The sequence below is a fragment of the Calypte anna genome, chromosome 9 (genome assembly GCF_003957555.1).
Source record: "Calypte anna isolate BGI_N300 chromosome 9, bCalAnn1_v1.p, whole genome shotgun sequence".
NCBI classification, from domain to species: domain Eukaryota; kingdom Metazoa; phylum Chordata; class Aves; order Apodiformes; family Trochilidae; genus Calypte; species Calypte anna.
Window position 1 is genome coordinate 18,516,163 of NC_044255.1, and position 22,082 is coordinate 18,538,244.

At 40.6% G+C, this 22,082-nt stretch overlaps 1 protein-coding gene across 4 annotated transcripts; it reads right to left on the minus strand.

Moving 5' to 3' along the window:
- Positions 1–313: 313 nt before the first annotated feature.
- On the minus strand, positions 314–22,008 carry MFN1 (mitofusin 1). Of its 4 annotated transcripts, none has more exons than XM_030455964.1 (18): positions 21,898–22,008; positions 21,294–21,415; positions 20,487–20,622; positions 18,688–18,850; positions 18,039–18,163; positions 16,297–16,405; positions 13,015–13,122; positions 12,195–12,348; positions 12,001–12,068; positions 9,303–9,424; positions 7,646–7,772; positions 7,261–7,365; positions 6,354–6,456; positions 5,162–5,391; positions 4,660–4,815; positions 4,001–4,197; positions 2,600–2,734; positions 314–1,813 (listed from the first exon to the last, which is right to left on the minus strand). In XM_030455964.1, the coding sequence occupies exons 2-18, from the start codon at positions 21,406–21,408 to the stop codon at positions 1,744–1,746; spliced, it is 2,223 nt and encodes a 740-aa protein (XP_030311824.1). In that variant the 5' UTR covers positions 21,409–21,415; positions 21,898–22,008; the 3' UTR covers positions 314–1,743. The 4 variants fall into 4 exon arrangements, with proteins under 4 accessions (XP_030311824.1, XP_030311826.1, XP_030311827.1 ...); XM_030455966.1 differs by having other exon boundaries at positions 1,606–1,813; positions 21,902–21,980; XM_030455967.1 differs by lacking the exon at positions 21,898–22,008 and adding an exon at positions 21,691–21,882 and having other exon boundaries at positions 1,606–1,813.
- Between the last annotated feature and the right edge of the window lie 74 nt (positions 22,009–22,082).

Genomic DNA, 22,082 nt, shown 5'->3' on the forward strand with positions numbered 1-22,082 from the left:
CACCACTCCCCCACCGGCAACCCAGCAGGTTTCAGAACACTCACTCACTCTGGGTTTCAGAATTCCTGTTACACAGTAGCACGCTCCCTGCAGGGCAGACACTTTCACCCTTTTTTATGGTTACAGCAGCATTTTCCCCAAACCATTGCAGTGATCAGTGGAGCAGCTGTACAGAGTGCACTTGCCTGCAGAAGCACCTTCTCTGATTCAGCCTCAGCAGTTCTGCCCCAGGCCAGGGGTGCAGTGCAGGTAAGAGAGATCCATGGTGTAGGTTTGCACCTGAGATGCAGCTGCCAAATAACTTAACAGAGCAGACGAGTAGGATTTTTTTTTAATAAATAACTGTCAAACACATGCATGTAAAGTTTTATCTCCATAGAAATGCTCCAGAAAAAGAGCATCAATACACAGCTGTTACCTCACACACAGAAGGCTGGGCTGTCAGTTTAGGACTCCACAGTTCCCTTCAAAGTCCTTGAGGCTCCTCATGCTTACTGCCAATGAAAGGTCCCAGAGAGCTGTGCTTGTGCTTGCAGTCAGAACACCAAAATACATTATGGTGATATAAGTGCTTTGTCTTCAACTACTTAGCTGACTCTAGCATTAGATTGTACATGTTTCATTTTATGATAGCCCTTTGCTGAAAAATAGCAAATCTCCAAGTCTTAAAGTTGAATATTTCATTTAAGTCATGTTAACACATACATAAAAATATATAAATATTCTGAAAAGGCTCTTCTAAAATACGTTATTTTTAAAAAGTCTAGTTAGAAAAAAGTAGGTGTTACATGACTGCAGATGGCAACAGCAAAAAATAAACCCACTTTTCTTTTTTTTTTAAAGAGGTTTTGCTTTGCTGGAGGTGAGCAAAGGTAAACTCCAGAACACAACTGCCTTGAGTCTCACCTAGAAGAGCCTTGGTCTACAGCAGAAACAAGGGAATGCTCAGGGTACCCCCTGAGCCAAAACTCATCCAGCCTGCACCACCCGAGTCAGGCACATCCACTCCCTGCCAGGGACACACCTGCAGCTCACCTGAACGTGGCTCCTAGCCCTGCTCTCATGGCCCTATGACCATCTTCACCACTTCACCAACTGTGAAAAATCTGATAAAATGGTTGAAATTGGTTTAATTTCATCAATGCCATCCTGTCTAAAGGATTTTTCTCTGGGAAACCAGAGCCTACTGCCTTTCCTTGGTGACTGCTCTGCAGTTTACTATTGTCTTTCACATCCATTTAAGGAACTGCTGCCCAGCACAATTTCACTTGGTTTCCAAACAGTCCATTCCCCATGCTGGAGTTCATACTTCCCTTCATTAAACAAAAACACAAGTGAGAAAGCTGCATCCTCCATCCCTGGCTAATTGCTACACGACTGAAAGCAGGAAACAGTGCCACCAGTGAGAAGCTCTTCCCCATGTAACCTCCTGGATGCCAGGAAGCAAGACTTGCCACTGCTAAATACTAATGAAAACCAATAAGAATTTGAGGTTTTATTGTCAAGTGCCCAAAGAAATGTAGTGTCTAAGGGTAATTTTTAACTCAAAATCTGCAAAAGAAAGTACCCAGAGTACTGCAGTTAAGTTCCCCATCAGAGTCCAAGTTTTAAAATAATTAACAAGTGTAATCAAAGTAACATTTTAAAATATAAATCATTTTATGTGACTTCACAGAGAAGTTTCATCTGTAAAATTTCTACTTTGTCCTACAAAGGATCACTGGGAAAGCTAGCAGGGGTGTTTCATTTACTCTTTTGAAGAAAATGTTTTGTAAAGCGATCCAGTTCATTCTCAAGGTGAATGGCTTTATTTCTGTAAAACAAACAAAAGCAATGGATTTACTTCAATGCAGCAACAGCACAAAGCAGACTGAACCAACATCAGTGTTCACTTTCCATTCCTCTGCTCCTGAAACCCACTAAGAAAACCTAAACACGTGCTCTGGTCAGAGCTGTGGATGCTGCAGGCAGCCACCAGCTCCTTGCCACACCTTTCCTTTCCCCTGAGCAAGGCCCATCTGGGACTTCCCTGGTTCTGTCCTTTGCTTTCTGGTGTGTAACCTGGCAGAGCTGCACACCAGGGTCTGGATGACTTCAATGCCTCATGCCCACAGGCAGGGCAGGCTCACAGAGGGGGGAAAAGAACCCAAAACTAAAGCTGAGGCTACTGCTAAGACCCTGAACCACCTATTGCTGCAGGTTTCTCTTCTGCAAACACCTTCAGGTTGTACCAAAAGAAAAGCAGTGACTGCTCTGAATGACTCAGTGCAACACCACTGCTCTTGGGTTCTGTGGGGAAGGTTCTTTGGAAGGTGCCAACCTAATTTACCTACAGAAGATTAATATTCTTGAGAAAGCCATCTCTCCCATTCAGTAAACAGAGCCAAGGGCAAAGATGATCTAAGACAAGAGCATATTTGGAGCTTTGGTCATTTACCCAGGTAGAAACATACTTACTGAACTTAACCAGAGCTGTGCAGTTACAAGAAAAAAAGTACTGCTGCATTTCTCCACCTGTGCCTGCTGCATTTCAACTAGAAAGTAACAGCAAGCACCAACCTCACTCAATTTGCTCATGGCCAGTCACATCCAGGCTTACCTCAGCTGCTTGGAGTTGGTCTGAATGTTCTCCAGCTGATCTATTTCTTTTGAAAGCCTGGCAATTTCATTTTCCAGGTTTTTCTGGGTAATATCCACCTGCTGACAGAGCCGAGCAAAGGTAGTGGCCATTTCCCTAAAGGAAAAAGAAGTTTCATGATTTACAGAAGTGTCTGCTACCAAAAAAAAAAAAGTAAGAAGAAAAAAAAATATTAAAAATCCCCAAATCACATGTCATTGCAGTGTGCAGTGGAACACAGCAATCAAAGTCTCCCAGCTGTTAAAGGGATTACAGAACAGCAGAAAACAGGAGTATCATTATATTTTAAATTTTAAAAAGACACTTAAAAAATACAAAAAGCACCTTGGTCTATCCCAACATTGCATCTGCCAATTTTTCACTGAGCATCAACAGGTACAAGTCTGAGGTGGGGACTCTGGCAGTGCCCTGCAGGAGCAGCCTGCACTGCCCCCTGACACACTCAGCACACAGCTCCAGGGACACGAGCCCTCTGCAGGGCTGGAGTGCCCAGCCTGCCTGGGACACCCCATCCTGCCCTCCTCCTGCTTCCAACCTCAGTTCCAAGATTCCTCCTTACACAAAGGAAACAAAACCCATTACCAGCAAGCCAGCTCGCCCACAAGAGAGGAGCCATCTCCTCTCTACTTCACCTCACTGGAGCACTGGTTTGAGTCCAGCTCTTCCATGTCCTCACAGAGACACACGGTTGCTGGACACGGGGACGATTCTCTTTCCTCTGCTGAAGCTGAGCTTTGTATTAGTAAAGTATTCCCTGGGCTACACAGGAGAGGTGTTCTGCACCCTGGTGGTTAGAGGTTTCATTTAGCAGGGCTAATTTTCTGAAATAATAATTTAATCAAAACACTTCAACAGGAGAAGCTCATGGAGACAACCACCCAGATAATACTTTGCAGAGATAAGCAGAAAAGTATTTGGGAAAGAGACACAAAAGAAAATATGGAATATTTCAGAAAGGCTTTTAAGCTCCTTGTCTGCAGTGCAGAAGAACCAGGACTGGCTGCTTAGAACTGGTCCCTGCCAACCCTTGAAGCAGCACAAATGCCTTGGGGCTGGTTCAGTGCTCATCCAAACCAGCCCAAGTCAGCCTCCACCAGAACTGAGCCACCTCCCACCTCTTCAGAGTAAGGTGCTGGACAAAGACAATCTCCACCTTCAGACTGACTCACACACATACACACAGAGACCTACATATTCACCTTTGGTGGTAGTTTCAAACTCCTTTAAAAAAAACCTCCCCTGTAACAAATACCCAGGGCCATTCAAGCTGCCCTCCCACACAGCCATGTACAGCCCAGAACACCACAGGTCCATGGACAGGTATTGCCTGTCCCAGGAGGGGAACTCCAGTGTGATACTTACTGCTGCACCTGATGGCTGCAGTTTGCACTGGTAATACTGACGATCATTTGCAGCTTTTCAGTAGCATAGTTTACAAACTGCTGTTTAAAGGCTCTCTCTTTTGCTTTGGTGGTCCAAGTCAGTCTCTCATAAAGATACAACAACCCATACATACTTAAGGAAACAGAGATGAGTTTCCAGCCGACTGTTCTCCAAATCTGAAAGAGAGGATTCTTCATTAGTTTTAGTAATTTATCCTACAGAGTAAAATCTGATTCCACCCTCTTAAGTCATCTTCATGGCCCTTTCACCAGATTAGTTTATAAAATGTATTATTCCCATTCATTACTATAGGGTAATACAGCTGTATTTAAATGATCTGGTACCCCAGTGGCATGGAGAACACAGAGGTTACAGAAGCCTTGCCACTTTTTCATGAAGGAGGAAGGAGAAAGCAAAGCTCCCACAAAATCCAAATGGAATGAAGTGCCATCAAATCATATGGCAAAGAGAGAGAACATCCAACTGTGCTCAGAGTGAGCAGACTCATTCTCTCCCTACAAACTGTATCCAGTGAACTACATGCAGAACATTACATGTTTCAAGCTGCACCCCAAACAGGAAAGACCAGTTTAACCTTTGTGTGTTCTAGCACAGTGAACACTGCTAATGCTACTTGCCACTCCGCCAACAACGATGATGGTCATGGAGGTCCGTGATGTCAGTGAAGCTAAACTCATTACCAAGGGAACCATAAAATCATCCTGGGATGCGTTCTCTGGAGTGAGGGCAGGGAGGCTGGCAGCAGATGGGGTGGTAGCTAAAGGACGAGGGATCTAGAAGAGTGGAATATGGCAGCCTGAGTAAAAAGCATTAAGGAACTACACAACAGAGTGGTTTTATTCTCACATAGTCAGGGTTTGATTTACTTCAGGGGAAACTCTTCAGCACTGAAGTCTGAATGTTGCTCCTGACAGGCAGTGGAAGTTTTTTTTTTGTTCCATTCTAACCCTGAATATAATCCAATAAAACCAACTCTCACCAAAAATATTTCACACAAAGGGACTGGGGGAAAGTAGCAGCAAGCATGTTAACAGTAGGGGCAAATACAGTAAAAATCCATATATTCTTATCAAGATAGTATAAGGCACTTCATGTCAGCTTCATCCCTAAAGCACTCACTTGCAAGTTGGGATCTGCTAATCCAAACAGCACTCTTTGAGCTTGTTTAGGACCCAAGAAACGGTTTACAAGTGAAGTCCATCCCAAGGAGAAGTGGAACATGATATCCTCCTGGAAATCTGCACACAGACTATGACAGTTTAAGTCATAGCTAAGGTCAAACTTCCTGCATGGAATTAACAAGTGGAGCTGATTCTGAGCACTAGAAGGCAACAACGGTTTCAGATTTTCTAGAAATAAACCAGAAAAGGTGAGTTAATACTAAAATTTTACAGTCTATTCACAAGTAGTATCCTTGCACTGCTGAGCAGCTTTGTGATCTACAAGAATATAAACTGACCAGTTTTTGTATTTATTTGTAAACTTGGTGGACATTTTGGCAGCACTGACCATAGCAGAACAAGTAATTTATGGCTCTGCTAAAGAAAACAGTCAAGCAAAATCAACTCATAGAGAAAGCACTGCTGGACAAAATGGTCAAATTCATTGAAAAACCTCTCTCAATGGTCAAAAGATAAGGATAGACTAAGAAAAAGTTGGTTTGTCTAGCAGTTCTGGGCTGCCATGCAGAAAAGGTAACATTATTGCATAAGATGACAGAAGGCTTCATGGAATTCCATTGTCTTATTCTGAATCTGCTACTAGCAAAAACAGATCAGAAGAGAGGGATAGATATGCAATAAAGTTACTACTTATTAAAAACAAACAAAACAAATAAACAAAAAACAGACTGCACAAATATTTTGTGAAATTATCCTGTTTTGCACTCAGAATCTGGAGGGGCCTATAGAGAGAATTATGCCACAGAAATGTTATCTAAAAATGAGTGTATTTTGTGCATCTGTTGTGGAAGCCAGAAGTCTAAATGGGTTTACAGAGGGATTAGACATGTTCCCAGCGGACAGCTCCATTACTACTTGCTTAAACCATTAATCCAGATGCAGTACTTTGACTCACAAGTCTCTAAGTTGGAGATGGATCACTATAGCTACCCTGGCTCAATATTCTCCTCACCAGACATGTGTTACTGGTTAACATCAGAGACAGGCCACTGAGCTCAACAGCCTTGATCTAGGATGGCTTTCAATTAATGTTAAATCACAACCAGAAAGAAAATTCTTTTAAAAGCAAGTTTCCTTAAATTATCTTCCTTTGAACAAAAAGTCTTAACATTCTTCCTTCCTCATCTTACCAATCATCTCCTGCTGTGACTGATGCATTGACTGATTGACTTCACTGGAGCAACGGTCAGCCAGGTTCTTCCCCAAACCATCTTCTATGTGTTTGTTAAGCTCCTGAAATTTTATAAAGAATATGTGCTCATTAATTTAGATTTACCTAACCAGTTTCACTATAGAGAGCAGAGGTATGTTAAACACTTAAGCACTGTTATTTACAGTGGGAAGACAAGAATGTTACCATGGAAATACCGCCACACACTATGCCTGAAAACCAAATTAAAGTGACACTGGAAAGGCATCTCTAGGAGTATAATAATTAAAAAGGCATATGAAAAAGTCTCTATTTTCCATAAACCATGACAGTGAAAAGCACACCACTACCATACTGCTCTGCTAAGCCTTTCCTGTTGTCATTTTGATGGGAGCCAATTTCATTGCTGTACACGAAGATGAAGAGATCCCATAAGCTCCTCTGGACAGACCTCCTGCAACTGCAGAGCTCCCAGCTCATCAACAAGGCTGAGGCAGGAGGGAGTTACAGCAGCCATTCATTAACAAAGTCTGAGGGTAAGAAGCAAACAGAGGTGTATGCTCCTTTGGAATATTCAGTTTAAGGAGAAATTTATGGAAGTTTTATAAAGAAGAAGATCACAAATCAGGATGTCAGTGAATTAAAGCTTCAGTAACCACTCCAGTAAAAAGACAGTTGAAACAAAAATTAATATCCTTCCAATAACAAAGCAGAAAATATTTTCAACCTTCTCCAGCTCTAGGTAAGCAGATACACATATAATAAACAGTAAGTAAAAATCCTGCAATGCTTAAACAAAATGTCACGTAAAGTCCTATGGAAATTATTAAAATACAGGGGTAGAAAATAAAGGACAAATTAGCTTCAAAACATGAAAGAAAACTTACGGTCTTATAGAGCTTCAGTACTTGAGGAGAAGGGTGAAAATCTGAATAAAATTCATCAACTAAAACAGAAAGTCGGCAGATCTCATCAGTCATGGCAGAGGAGACCTGGAAGAACATGGTAAAGGCAAAATGTTTCTCTTTCCTCTTCCAGACAGAGTGCAAACACACAACTGCATTAACTGTTAGAATAAAAGAACCAAGGACCCCACAGTCAGGAAGGATTCCCACTTTGACACGTTTGGGTTTTCCTTTTTTTTTTTAACTGTAGGAAAAGGAAGATACTAAACATTTGAAACTTACTTTCTAGGCTGGGTGGACACCTAAAGGAGCTGCCTTACAGATGAATGCTTGAATCTGAGAAATTTTTCATGCTGCCATTACTTACTTTATTTTCTACTTCTTCAGTAACTCGTTTGATTTTTTCCTTAGTATCTTCTGTCAGAATGTTCAGCTGATTTCGAACGAAGTCCAGCCTGTCCTTCTGATCCTCCCTCTCTTCCATTGAATGGACTCTAGCATGGCAGAAAGGACATCCCCATCACCAGCAGGTATTCCCCCAGTAATGAAACAAGCCCCAAATCCAGGCATGGACCACCCAGCCAATGGTTTACAGAGCAGCCAAAAGAATCCAAAATGACAGTGGCTGAACGAAGCAGAGGCACTGTTTCAGAATAACTGCAATATAGGTGTTAAATTTACAGGAGAACTTTAAGGCTGCACTGATCAAACATAGCTCAAATTGCTGGGTTTTGATGTATTTACAAAAACAGCATTTGGAGTTGGATTTGTTACAGTGTACATAATTACAAGTCAGAAAGGCAAGGGGAATCAGAGGGCTTTAGTACTTAGGCCTATCCTGATTTAAAAACAAAAGGATAAATCCCACCAAACTGTCCTATTGCTGCTCACCAACACCACTCAACTACTCCTGAACAGTGACATGGGTCTGATGACCTTGCAAAGCAAAGGGGAGGTGGCAGAAACTAACCTCATCACAAACAACTCTCTTCAGAGATCCCTCACCTATCGTTTAAGTAAAAATTGCTTAAAATCCATAAAAGCAGTTATGTCTTGAAGGGCAAGCAGAAACACCAAAGGGCAATTCAGATTAAGAGGGGTCACTACACAGGTTCTAGCAGGTCAGCTGACAGAAAGAAGTAGAGTATCTGAACATTTTCAAACATTTCATGGCATGTTTTCACAGGATCTGACAATGTGAGACAAGTGAGTATGAAAACAGGCAGTTTGTAAAAGCTGATATATTCAGGGAGATGAGTGTGTTTGATGGGTACAGTGGAGTCTGCTGAAACATGAAGACAGACTATTAACAGGCACAGAAAGGAGATGGATGGCAAGGATTAAACATGACAGCAAGTTCACAGTCTACAAGAGAGACAAGAAGTAACAGGAGGAGGAAGGAAGGAAAAAACCCCATATATATGCAAATCTCAAAGAACATATGAGACTGTCAGACAGAGTAAATGGGCTGCTATCATTAGCACTAAAAGGATTACATGAGCAAGATACTGAAGCATACTACATGGAAAGGGCCAGGGGCCAAGTTTCAGCTAGCTTGGGCTCTTCTCAACCCTTAACAGTACCTGAACCACTTGGAAAATTAAGTGTCTATATCCTCACTTTCATTTACTCAGCGTTACTCTTAACAAAAAACTTAGGTAAGGCTGGGCAAACATCACTTCTGAAATGCTGGATACCGCTAGAAAAACATAAAGCTTGAAATCTTTTTGATGAAAGATCTGAAAACCCACAGGCTGCCCTTGTCACTGGAAGTCAGTAATGAAGAATAAATTAAACCACAATCCCTATACAGAAGTCACAGACCAAGGACCAGACAGAGTGGTGCAGGTGAACAGCAGTCAGAATGACACATCAGAATGAGAGAAATTCTCAGTTTCTTACCAAGTGAGAAAAGTGATTTTTAAAGTCCATAATCACCCAAGAAAATCACCAGCATAGAAACGGCTCCTTAGGTTTATCCTGCCTGGATAAACCAAAGCCAAGGAGCTCTCCAACCAACCTACCTTTTCTCAGCTGCTGCTACGTTTATGTCGTCCATAATGTTTTTCACAGTATCTATGATCTGTTTAGCTCTGATAGTGTGCTGCTCAAACTTGGTTTTCACGGCTGACTGCGAGATACACTCCTGCGAGGGGCCCAAGCCACAACACATTACTGCAATTCCAGGTCAACACATTCAGGAATTTCACTGCCAGAAAGCACATGCTGCTAATTTTTACCATGAACTTAAACCAATGGGAAATAAAAAGGGAGAAAGTATATAGAAATTAATAGAAAACAGAACTGAAATCTGAAATGAGTCTATAGCAGCATGTCTGTATCTTCGTGTTCTTTCACAGTAATGTGCAGAGGTATTTACTCTTCTAAAAGAAATTAATAATGTAAAGAAAAGAAAACTCAAAAGGATACATAAGATAAATCTAACTCTTCAGAAAGTCTTCCAAACTATTTTTGAGGAATTATAAATATCTACTATGAATTTTCTCAGTATTGCCTGGCTTGAGTTGTCTTTGCTGTAACAACCACACTTAGTTTCAAGAAACAGTTCTGTCAATCAGCTTTGACATATTAATGCCAATACTGACCATTCAGGAACAAAATATAAAATTAGCCATAGGAAACAAGGATTATCTCACAGGACTAAAAAAAAAAAAAGTTGGGAAGTAGCCCTGAAAATATTAGCTTATTTGCAGAACACAGAATGCTCCCAAGATACAGCTTCTAATCAATCTGAAATATTGAATACTGTACAAGTGATTTACAAATTACAGGACACTGACTGAAGAGATATACAAATGTTCAATTTGGACAAAAGCAAAACCATTCCAAAAAACCATAAATTAAGACTATTACTTTCTTCAAGCAACTGCACATTCTGAGTTATGTAGCTGAGTTATTTAAGTTAATTGAGTTAATTAACCTGAGTTAGTTAAGTATTGTTGGAATTCAACCTGTACAAAGTTGCAACAAAGTAGCAACATCTGTGTTTGAGGGGAAGAAAGCAAGCAGCTAATTTCTATCAAAGAAAGATATGGATATAAGATGTACAAATCTATGGATTTGTTTAATAAAATTTGTTCCCAGTCTATGGATGCAACTTTCATAGCACAGATTTTTAAAAGACTTGCCTATGACTTCAGCATATGCTGTGGTAACAAATTTTCAGCTATCTAAAAATAATAGATCAAACCAAAATAAACAAAATGGGTAAAATATATCCCCTGTTCCTCGATGAAGCAGATCTAGAAATCAGCAATGAAAGGCCAGAATTTCATAAATATCAGCACATTGTAAGAGCTAGACAAGACACAGAGGAAAGAGTCTTCTCAACATTAGTATGTGGTAGATAAAAGGATGACAGTCACTCACAACACAATCAGAAAATCCAAGTTAGAGCACTAGGAAGAACACAAAGGTTAGGTTAAATGACTGGGAAAAGTCAGAGGGGGACAGCAGTAGCTTTGCTGTTAGTCAGTAAATAAGTATCTAACAAAACAAAGAGAAAAGGTACATTTCAACAGTATAACCAAAACCAGTTACCTTCCAGTACAGCAATACAGTCTGTAAGTGCACAACTTAGAACATTCCTGTGCAGTGTTAGGAAGGGTTTCTGCAGTAGCATACTAATTCTGGCTGTATTATTCACTCCAATTTACAGCCAAAATTCCTGTTCCACCAGGCCTCCCCTTGTCCACTCCCCCAGACACCTTTTCTTTTACTGTTTTTTTTAAGTAATTTGGGAAATGCTACAACTGGAAGCATAGTGGGGTTTAGTTTTATATAGAATGTCCACTAAGGACTGCTGCATGCACCCAGCAGACTGTGCATGCACTTCTTTGTTATTTTGCTAAGGCATTTTTATTTACCTCATTGAAAAATTTCAGACAAAGATACACAGGCTACTTTGTTACACTAAAACATAAAAAAATTAGAACTGATCCACTAATCCAACCCTTTCCTTTAGAACCACATATCTTTTTTCTTTGTTGTTATACAGCTGACACACACAGTAACATCACTTTTTCAAGCTACTACATAAATCTCTAAAATCTTAATTTCACCACTGCTTACAAGTGTTCCTAGTAATGCCTGGACCTTTTTTTTTTGTGTAGCAACTTTAATGAGCCTGTGCACTGGAGAAGAGCATCACATTTATTTTTGGAATGCCTTTTGCCTTCACACAAGTCACAAACCTACATAAAAGTAGTTACAAACCTTTCAAAAATAGTCCAATTTTTTTCTGATATCACAACAAACTAGCACTGATGGTTTGTTTCTAAATTGTTTTGATGATTCTAGATACACTGAGCACATATCAGTCCTGGGATGAGCAGGCTTTTCCATCAGGGAACTGATACTAAAATCTGGAATGTGGATGTACTAGACAAGTAACAGTTCCTCCTCTCAGCCCTTGTGGAAAAGGAGTAAAAAGCCATTCAATTTTGGCAAAGACAAAACCAGGATGAGACAATGCAGGAGGAGCAAAGCCAGAAAAATACTTATTTCTAACAACTATCTGCTATTCAAGGTGAGAACAGATGAACAAACCCATAGAGAAAGCAAAGATGTTACACATGGTTTGAATAGCTTAAAGTCCTCTAATTGTTAGCAGAGGTTATGTTCAGTAAAATTAAAGTTAAGCATAAGTAAAAGCTACCTTTGCATTAATAACCAGCAGTCTGTAAAGCCCATCATAAATACCTCAAATATCTGCTCAAAATGCTGAAATTCTTGTAGTCTCGTTTGAAATCCTTCAGCAAGTGCTCCACCTGTGAGACATACCAGACCATAAGGAAGAGAGCAATACCCCAGCGTGGTGACTGTATCTGAAATATTTTTATCAGGTTTTATGAGTATTTTTCTGTATTTGAGGAAAAGTGAGAGTTCCTACACACCACCCTCTGGCATTCCTTGGGCCTTCTGTCTCCTGGCACTCAGAACTTCTTTTGCTGAAACAAAAAAGATGCGGTTCCTGGCTTCTACAGGATCTATAACCTTCAGCTCATCAACTAGAAAAGTCAGGCAGCGCTCCATGTGCTGCCTACGCACCTGAGGAAAAGGTAAAAAAGGTAAAAAGCTCATGAGAGAAATGCAAAAATTGAGACATCATCAAATCAGAACATCAGTCAGAAACAGAGGCTGGACAATCCCTTAGAGAGCTGATGCTTTCTAACCCTACTGATGCAGCAATTGTTTTTAACCATCTAAACAGCCCCAAAAGCAACACCATTTTCTTCTCCAACTGTATTTCTGTAACCCGGCTGCCTTTGGAGGTATCTAAAGAGCACACTGAGCTGTTTCTGTCAAACACTGTACTTTGCCAGCTACTCTATGCATGCACACGTGGATAGTCTGTATCCTCAGGCTGCATTACCATGACAGAAATTAAAGGTAATAGAAAAACGTAAAAGAAGCTGAACTGTGCAGGTAAAAGGTTCTAAACCATCTTGCCATTGCATTACCTGTCTGTATATATTGTAGCTTGAATTGCAGGTTGCTTTTTTTCTCTGATCAAGGAAAAAGTTAATTCCATTTCTTGACCAAATGATTTATCCTTTTATAGCTAAGAAAAAGCTGGTGTTTTCATATTAATAACTGTATTACCTAGGCAACTTCACATGCTTTTATGCTTGTAGAGACCTTCTCTTTATATATGTTTATTATTTTTTTAAAAATAAAATATCCACCCATATAAGAGCCAAATAAGTCACTCACATCTTCCATATATTCTGGTTCTGATGCAGAGGCATCCCATCTATTATTCAAGATGAAAATGTTTGGCTTGGAAAGTCGTTCATTCACTTTATGGAAAAAATGTTTTTCCTAAGAATTAAAGCACAAACAGTAAATTCCTAGACATCCAAACCAGAGCCACACAATCTTCTGTGAGAGATTCTAAAGTTAATCCAGTTTTTAAAAAGTTCATGAAAAAGAATTTATTAACATTAAAACTCACAGATATCCAACATACACATAAACATACAGTCATCAAATGTCTTAAAACTGATGCCTATGCTAAATGTCAAATAAACAGCAAGCTTCTCTAAAAATAAATACAAATACAAATTAAGAACATTTCCAAAACAAGTAGTTAAGGAAACAGTAAAAAATAAAGTCTACTTTTCCATAAAACCATCACATTGTTCATTGCATTTTCTTTTTCTCCTCCTTTCACTCTTACTATCACCTAACTCCATGTCCTTTGATACTCCTAGCCCTCTGTTCAATTTGTTTGCAACTGTTTGATATTCAAAATACTGTGTGGGAAGAGAGGAAGCAAAAAAGGTCACACAAAACAAGACTCTATCTGCTCCTTTTGTTTTTCAAATAAGACATCTGGCTAAACCTGTGAAGCTTCCCTTATTTAAACTACCAAGATGTTCCTGGTCACCCTGCCAGATCTGGTTTCCATACCCAGAAAAACACCCTGTGACTATATTTTCAACTAAACAACATCAGCTTCCACTACAGATAAGTTACATTTGCTGCGTGAGGACGTATGGCTTGAGCCACAGGATAAAAACCACTGCTAAATGTTTTAATTTTAAAAAATGAGGCATGTATGTACCTGAAAAAATATTCAGGTCCCTTGTCTGTACCTACCACCCCTCACTGCTGTTTTCACAGTGCTAATGGGTCTGTCCTGATGGTGTGAATCCCTGAGAGCTCACACTGAATCTCTGTGCTGCAGTAAGGTTTGTGCTTTTGCAGAGGGACACCACCATGTTCTGGACAGGGCACAGGAGACATGTTAGTCTCTGTCAGCCAGGCAGTAAGCATACATAAACTGTATTATTCTTGCAGAAATTAGAACTTTGTCTGAAGAGAATTTATGAGGAAATATTAGAAAAATCACGTTTATGTAAAAATTTGTGGCTGTGCAGCAGCTACCAAATATTCTTAAGCCTGGTAAGAGGTAAAAGTGATGTGTAAGGAGGGTGAGAAGATAGTTACATGCTTTACCTGAAGGATAAACTTGTGTAAATGAAGAAAGGAATTACCATTTGCCACAGTGCAAAGCAAAATACAAATGCTTTACAGCAGCTACATAACTGTTAAAATTAAAAGCAACTTCATTTGTGTCTGCCCCAATGAAAGCATTCAAAAGGAGAAAGAGTAAGAGAGCTTAACTGAGCCAAAGCCTCAATCCCAAGGAAGATCAACATCCTTTCCCTCCAGTATACACCCTGGACACAGGTTACTTCCCCATTCTTATAATTACAAGGTGCTCAGTGTTAAGTGAGGATTTATAGGCATGGCAACCAAAAAAACTCAGTAAGACTTAAATGCTGCAAACAAGTGGCAAGACAAACCTATTCCTATTTAGGAGCTTCCAGCCATGCTCAACAAGGAGCAACAATTGACAAAAAATCACAGGACTTTTTTGGTCAGACAAATAAAAGGATCTGACAAGCACAAAATTAACAGATTTTCCACTAGATGTACATCCAATGTTTCTCTCCTGCATATTTACTATCTCAGTCAGTTTGGTTTTCATTCCTCATATCTCCTGAGCAAGAGAGAATCAAACAAAATTTGGCCTTTTCTGTTATTTCATTACACCAAACTGTAATCTGGCACACAGGGCTCTGTGTTTCTACATAGCAATGAGGTGTTCATTGCTATGTAGTTGTGGCTTAAACCCAGCCAAAAACTAAGCACCATACAGCTGCTCATTCCCTCCCTAAATCTTTATTCTTCTCCCTTTTTAATTAAAAAACCCAAACCTACTATGGTAGGTGTATAAAGCAAACCACTTCTGACCTCCATCCATAATAAAAGCAAAAGAGCATCTTTCATGTGAGATAATGGAGGAGATAAAGGCATGGGTGTGCCAAAACCCCTCTTTGCCTTGGATCCTGTCAGAACCTTCTATCTTTGCCTTTTAAGTCACATCTCTTTTGTATCCAAGTCTTTGTGCATTAAGGTCAGAAGCTGGAATATGCTTCTGAACTCATTTTATGTTCCTAGATTTCTACCACAGTAATCTAATTTAGCAGAAGGCAAGGAAATACTGTCTTTTTACACCCAGTTCTTTATTGTATTAAAAACTGCCTCGATTATTAGAGAGTTCAGACACTGCATGCCAGAACTACTCTCAGAACAACCTGAGCATTTTTTTTTTTGTCTACAGTAGGCTTAATATAAGTCAAGGAGATTTCTCAGTAGCACTGTACTACATTCTGGCAGTCCTACTTCTAATAACTTAGAAACCTTATGTTGATACTGTCTACATTCACAATACTTAGTTTAGAGAAAACTGGGTATCACTAGAAAATCAAAGCAAACTTCTGGTTTCATCTTTGAGTACTGCAACAGCTCTTTTCACCATCCTGTATGCTCTCCTCCCACAAGTCATACAATATTTTGGCTGCAAGGTATACAGCTCTCAAAACAAGGCTTTATAGAACTAAGTTGTTAAAATATCCACACCTCTCCACGTTACACAGAACCATGCAACATGAATGCTTATTGCATATTCTCCAGAAAAAGAAACACAGTCCAGTGAGGGCAGCCTGTAGCACTTGTCCTCAACACAAGGTGTATCAAGGGAATTCACCCTTTTCTGAGACAATACATGAGGAACAAGGCAGAAATTCAAGTCCCTTCACCTACTTAGTGCATTCTGCTGAACTTCAGGATAAAAAATACCTCATAATTTGTTTCTTTGATAATACAAGTGTCTTCAGCTGACAAATATCAAATATTTTGCAATTGTAAAGCAAGACAAGCAGTACATCATCCATGTATAAGAGAAGAAACTGAGATAGAAAAGACAAATGTGATGCTCAAGTCAGAATAAGTGAAGCAGCTAAAAAACCCTGGTTCTCCTTTCTCTAGTGAGGGGTATACATTGTTTCCTGCCTAAACCCTATTCAGAACACCTAAATGCATTAATTCATGTGAGCTTCAGCTAAGGTCTAGGAGAAGCTATTTCAGCTATGGAACTGCTTGAGCATTTAAATGAAGTGACATAAAAATCATTGCACATCATACCGTGTTCATGAGAGTTGATTCAGAATTGGCCACCAAGACAAAAACATCAGCATCTAAGCAGAATTTGTCAATCCAGCTGTCCAGTTCTGTGGTAACATCTGTGCCAGGGCTGTTGAGAATAAAAAACACCCCACAAACTCATATTTATCCAGCAAAGGAGTATCTGAGTTTGAAAATGATAAAAATAGAATGGGGTTGCCTAAGGGCTCTGTAAGAAGATACAAAGCTTTGTACTTTTAGACAAGCTTAAGGCAAATGTAGAAAAAGCCAATTTCCATTTAGCATTTATCACTCACTCACTCAGTGGACCATCTACTCATTCCAAAATGCATTTTCTGATGAGTAAATATGCAGAGCACAATAGCCAAGAACAGAGAAGTCTCATGGAATGGTCCCCCTCCACGTATTCAAAATTTTAATCAAAAAGGCCAGTTCATAAAATACATATTTTCACATTTATCCATCTTCTTTAAAATGATATGCTATACAAGCTGTGCACAGATTTAATAACAGATTAAAATTAAGATAAAACTACAGGCCTGCTGATTTTTCAAAAACAAGTGAAATATAAGCATTAGGTCATGTTTGCAACACCTCAGTTATTGCTGGTTCTAATGTTTAACATTTAACAGTAAAAAGATTATTTTCCCCTTACAGGTATCTATTCTCTCAGATTCCAGGCTGTCTTCTTTTCCCTTTATGTTTCACCTTTTTCAACTGAGGCTGTGCAGATCAAGCCATGCCTTGTATCATACCTAAGCAAGGATCCCTTCTGGGCTTCCAGCACACTTGTGCTGGGCACATATCTCCAAGGAGAGGGAACAACTGCAGAAGCTCAGAAGTGCAGCAGTACATCAAACCAAACCCCTCCCTGTGCCAGCTGGGCTGGCTTTTTCTGTGGCCAACAGGACCTGAGCTTGCACCCAAGAAAACAGTGACAAAACCCCTGAGATTTCCAAGTTTTAAGATTAAAGATATAACAAAAAGCACTACAATTTATCAAAATACATCTGGATATTATTTTGCTGGATATGAAGAAATCATACTTACAAATTCACTCATATTTGAGTGAATTACTCAAATTCAATGTATGTTGATTCACACATTGGGTAGAGATCACCTAACAGTTTGCAAAAATATTGCCAGGTCACACCTCAAAATAGCCAGGAATACAGGCATTTGACAGAGGCAAAAAAATCCAAAGAAACAGCTTTCAGAACTCTTCAAATACACAGACTGTAGAAAACACTAACCCAACAAAAGGGCACGCAGAGACAACAGTCAGAATTACATTTGGAGGTGACCCATTATGTAGGCACTGCAACTCTTATTAGAAGCTTTTTTGAATGAAATCCAGATTGCTCACACCCCACAAGATCAGATTGAAGCATTTAAAGACAGGGGACGGGCAACAGGTTTTGCAAAAAAACCTATTTGCACTTGATGCTGTTTGTTTTAAAAGAGGAAGTGTCCTCAGCCAAAAGCAAGTCCCTTATTCAGTTCAATCACAAGACACTTGTTTGTTCCAACTGCTACAGGGCCAAAGTCAGTGGGGTGACGGCAGGCAGAAGTATACGCAGAAAACCAAACTCTGTATGTTCAAAGAAAAAAGGCAAAACCGCCACTTTTCAATAATTTGGCAACCTGGCAACCACAACACAATCTATTTGTAAAATAGTCTCTTTGAAACATTGTAATGGCTGATTTATTTAAGAAAATATTTACTAAACTAGAAAACATACCTGTCCACTAAAACCAAATCATCTCTCAGCAGGGCACACTTTGACTTGGGCCAGAAGACATGGACGAGACAGCCAGCTTTCAAATCTTTATCCATATGAAGTGCATGAGCAAGCTGATTGACTGTCTATAGAAAGCATAAAGTGAACACAAAACATAAATATGCACCACAAAGGAGTCTCTATACCAGCCTGGTCTGGTATCTAAAGAACTTGTGCCTTGATACTCAAACAGGAGTTTCTCTGGAGCCACAAAGCTGAACTCCTTAAGGGGCACTGAGCAAAATCATGAATTTGCCTCAGAGGTTTAAAGTATCAATATGAGCTGCTCAAGAAGCTAAGCACCATAAGGCCAAATGAGAGGCACGTTCCAAATCCTTAACAAGTAACAGAGCTTGCTCTCAGTCCTATAAAATTAAATCACTCAACATATGTTATGCTACCATGAGACACATGTTAATTGTTTCTCTGAAACATCCAAGAAAAACTGTGAAGCACTCAATTTAGTTTGTCAGCCCCTCTTAAAGAGAAACTTAAAAATGCAGAATAAGTTAGCCTTATACTTTTGTTGGACTTGAAATCACTGTTAAAAGACAGACCTCTTAAGAAACAGTTACTGTGAAAAGTAGTGATGATCATGCAAAAACTGTACCTTGACACTCCTCTTTTCATCTGATCCTTCTGTCATAAGATAAGCCTTATCTCCATCTGTCCCTTCCACACTGAGAAAGCAGTTAGTTGTATGGCCAATTCCACTAGGAAGCACTTTATCCCACAGCATTGCATTAATGACAGAACTTTTCCCACTGCTTGTTCTAGAGAGATAGAAAACAAAAGCACTTGGAGCACAGCAGAGCAGCATTAAGCTTTCAAAGCATTGCTCTCTGGGATTTCTCCACACAGACAGCAATGACAACTCAGAACACTTTATCAGATTATAATCTCAGCTGTACGAAGACTTCTAGAGTAAAATATGAAACAATATACAAACCCCTTCAAATTTATTTCTTGTTTCTTCTTTCTTATTTATTTCTTCAATTCTTATTTCTTTATTTCTTCAAATTTATATCTCACTATAATTCTTATAATGCAAATGCTGTCTTTAATAATGGAACTTAGTCTTGTCTTTATTTCAGAGGGAAGAGGTAGCTAAATTAACCAAAACCCTGATGATAAAAAGGAACTGGTCACCAACTCAAGATTCTGCAAGCACCTTAGATTCTCAACAGTGCTCTCTCTACTTTGCACTAACCCCTCACCCATAAATATGAGGTTTAACTATTACTCAACAGTATGAAGTTACATAGACAACAACTCATTTTTGAGCTGCTACTTCCAGAAAAAGCTCAGTCCTCATTGTACAACAGTTTGCAAATCTATTCAAAGTGTCAAAAGGCAAGCTAAATTCTCTTTTCCTTGTTCTGAACTTCTGCCATTTGTAAAAACAACTTTTATCACACATTACACCTTGTGTATTCAACTTTTAACTTTGTGAAATACCAAAGCTGAGATGTAACTAATTTCAATATCCCAGAGCCTTTTATTGCTTTCTTTCATGTTAACTATTTTTAGCAAAATAAAACAGCTATTGTACACCTTTTTTGCCAATACTATTATGGAATTTTTACAACTAAGCCAGGAAAATTCATGCTCCAGAAAAAAAATACAGAACTACATGTTTAAATTCAAGCACAGAAAAAATCAATCTTCCTGAAGCAAAGTGGACCAACAGATACTGGACTAACCAGGCACATAAAAGCATTTGAAAGCACTGGAACAGCAGTCTTTTAAAAGGACTTCACTGTTTTATATCTGACTGGATGTTTGCTAAGGCAGATTTTCATCATCTTTCTACACTCTCCAAATTTTAAAGGAACAAAAAGGCACAATGTTTGAAATACAGATGTTTACTGGAAGTGTTGAGATCCATTAGAAATTTCTGACAACTTCAGACTTTTCCACCCACATGACACTGAAATCCAAAGGACAATACATACAAGCAGAGACATTCAAAATACCTCAGTGCTTCATGTCTATACACCTGATGGCATCTATTTAGAAGCACAGAATGGTTTGGCTTAGAAGGGACCTAAAAGATCACCCAGTTCCAACCCCCTGCATGGGCAGGGACACCTCCCACCAGACCAAGTTGCTCAAGGCCCCATCCACCCTGGCCTGGAACACTTCCAGGGAGGGGGCAGCCACAGCTTCCTTGGGCAACCTGTGCCAGTCTCTCACCATCCTCAAATTAAATAATTTCTTCCTAGTGTCTAAACTATGATGGCATGAAAAGAACACTCAGGATCAATAAGATTGAACACAGTTTTGTACACATTTCAAACAGTAATTCTATGATGAAGCACAAATTCCAGTGCATTTAAATTAGAAATACACTAAGCCCTACCAGAGGAAAAACAGATAAAATTAAGTACTGGTAAATCCATTCCTTACCTGCCAAAAAATGCCACTTTCATGTGCCTCCGTGACAGCACCTCACCAATGACTGCTAATTTATTTTTGTATGCTTGTATTTTTGCTAGTTCATCTTCTGTTGCCACATGTTCAAGCTCTGGGTTCCTGTATGTTGCTATGCACAAGAAAAAGAATAACATAAAAGCAATCATACACAGGGTCCATACTCCAGATTATCAGCACTTCACATGCCCACAAAGGTCTGTGTCAATTTTGATCATACAGTGATAAAAAACCCCAAATTTCACTACAGATACTGATATTATACTTCGCCATTTAGCAGCTCCACCACAAGCACTTTTGAAAACACAACACAAATCACTTCAGATGAATCAACAATCCTACTGCTGTCTTTGATATCCCTGCCAACACAGCCTTCTGGGCTGATGTGCCTCACTCTTTGTGACAGCTACCTCCTTCAGACAGGAAAGCTGGGATCTTTCATGGATACACCAGGCAGGCTGGGCTGTCTTCTCCCTGCAGAGCTCATTGGGGTGGTGAGCCACCAACTCTATGTGGAGGCAAACATCCCCAGGCTGCTAAAACTTCTGAGGGTGCAACCAGTGGTTCTTTGTGTTCTATCCCCTTGATCTACTTTCCTGTTAAATAATGGGAGAACCTGTTTGTCCTTTCTGCTATGCAAAAGAAACCACAAGAGGACAAACAAAGAGTGGCATGGTTAAGCTTTCACCCTCATGGGAAAGGGATGACAGCAGCCCAAGTGATGCAATCAGCTTTCCATAACCATCAGCGGGCAAGGCCCTTGTGCTTCAGGTGAGCGCTAACCTTCCACAAAAGTTGCTCCCTCACTGACATAGTCCAGCAGCTGGTCGAAGATGGCCGTGATTGTCTTTTTAGCCAGCACGAAGTGCTTCAGCGGAGAGACAGAGGCTTCTGCCATTATGCAACTGAAACGAAAAGTTACATAAAAGTAACCAAAACATTCAATACACGCAGGGGCGTGAAGAGGAGTCCCCCACTTCTCACCCAATCATTTAAAAAACCCACACCCCAACCCACACCGGAGGGCACCCAGCTCAGACCGATTTCTACCACCCGGACCAACTCTTCCTTCCCTCTGCCCTCTGCCCTCTCCCCTCGGGCCGCTCACCCAGCTCGGTGCCGGGTTTATGCCGTGCCGGTGCAGCCTGCTCGCCAAACACCAGATTTTCTCCCCACAGCCCTCAGCTCGCACCCTCCCCAGCGCTTGGAGGTCAGCGCCGTCCCCTCAGCCTCCCCGCCAGGCCCTGCCCCCGCCGACACTCGGGGGAGGCGCCGCCGCTGAGGGGACAGCGAGGAGCCGAGGCCGGCGCGGTGACACCGGGCAGGAGGAGAAGGGTCAAGAGGCAGAGGGACGGAGCTGCCCGCGGCCCTGCCCGCCCCCGCTCACCCACAGAGCCCCGCCGGACTCCGCCGTTACTCGGCAACCGCTGGCGGGGCCCTCCCCGCCGCCGCCTCCTCCGGGCCCGCCGCCGCCGGGACGGGGCGGACGTCACTTCTGCTTCCGCCTCCACCACTGGGGGTTGGCGGGTGGCAGGGGCGGAGGGAGGGAGCCGCCATTTTTAGTGAGGGCTC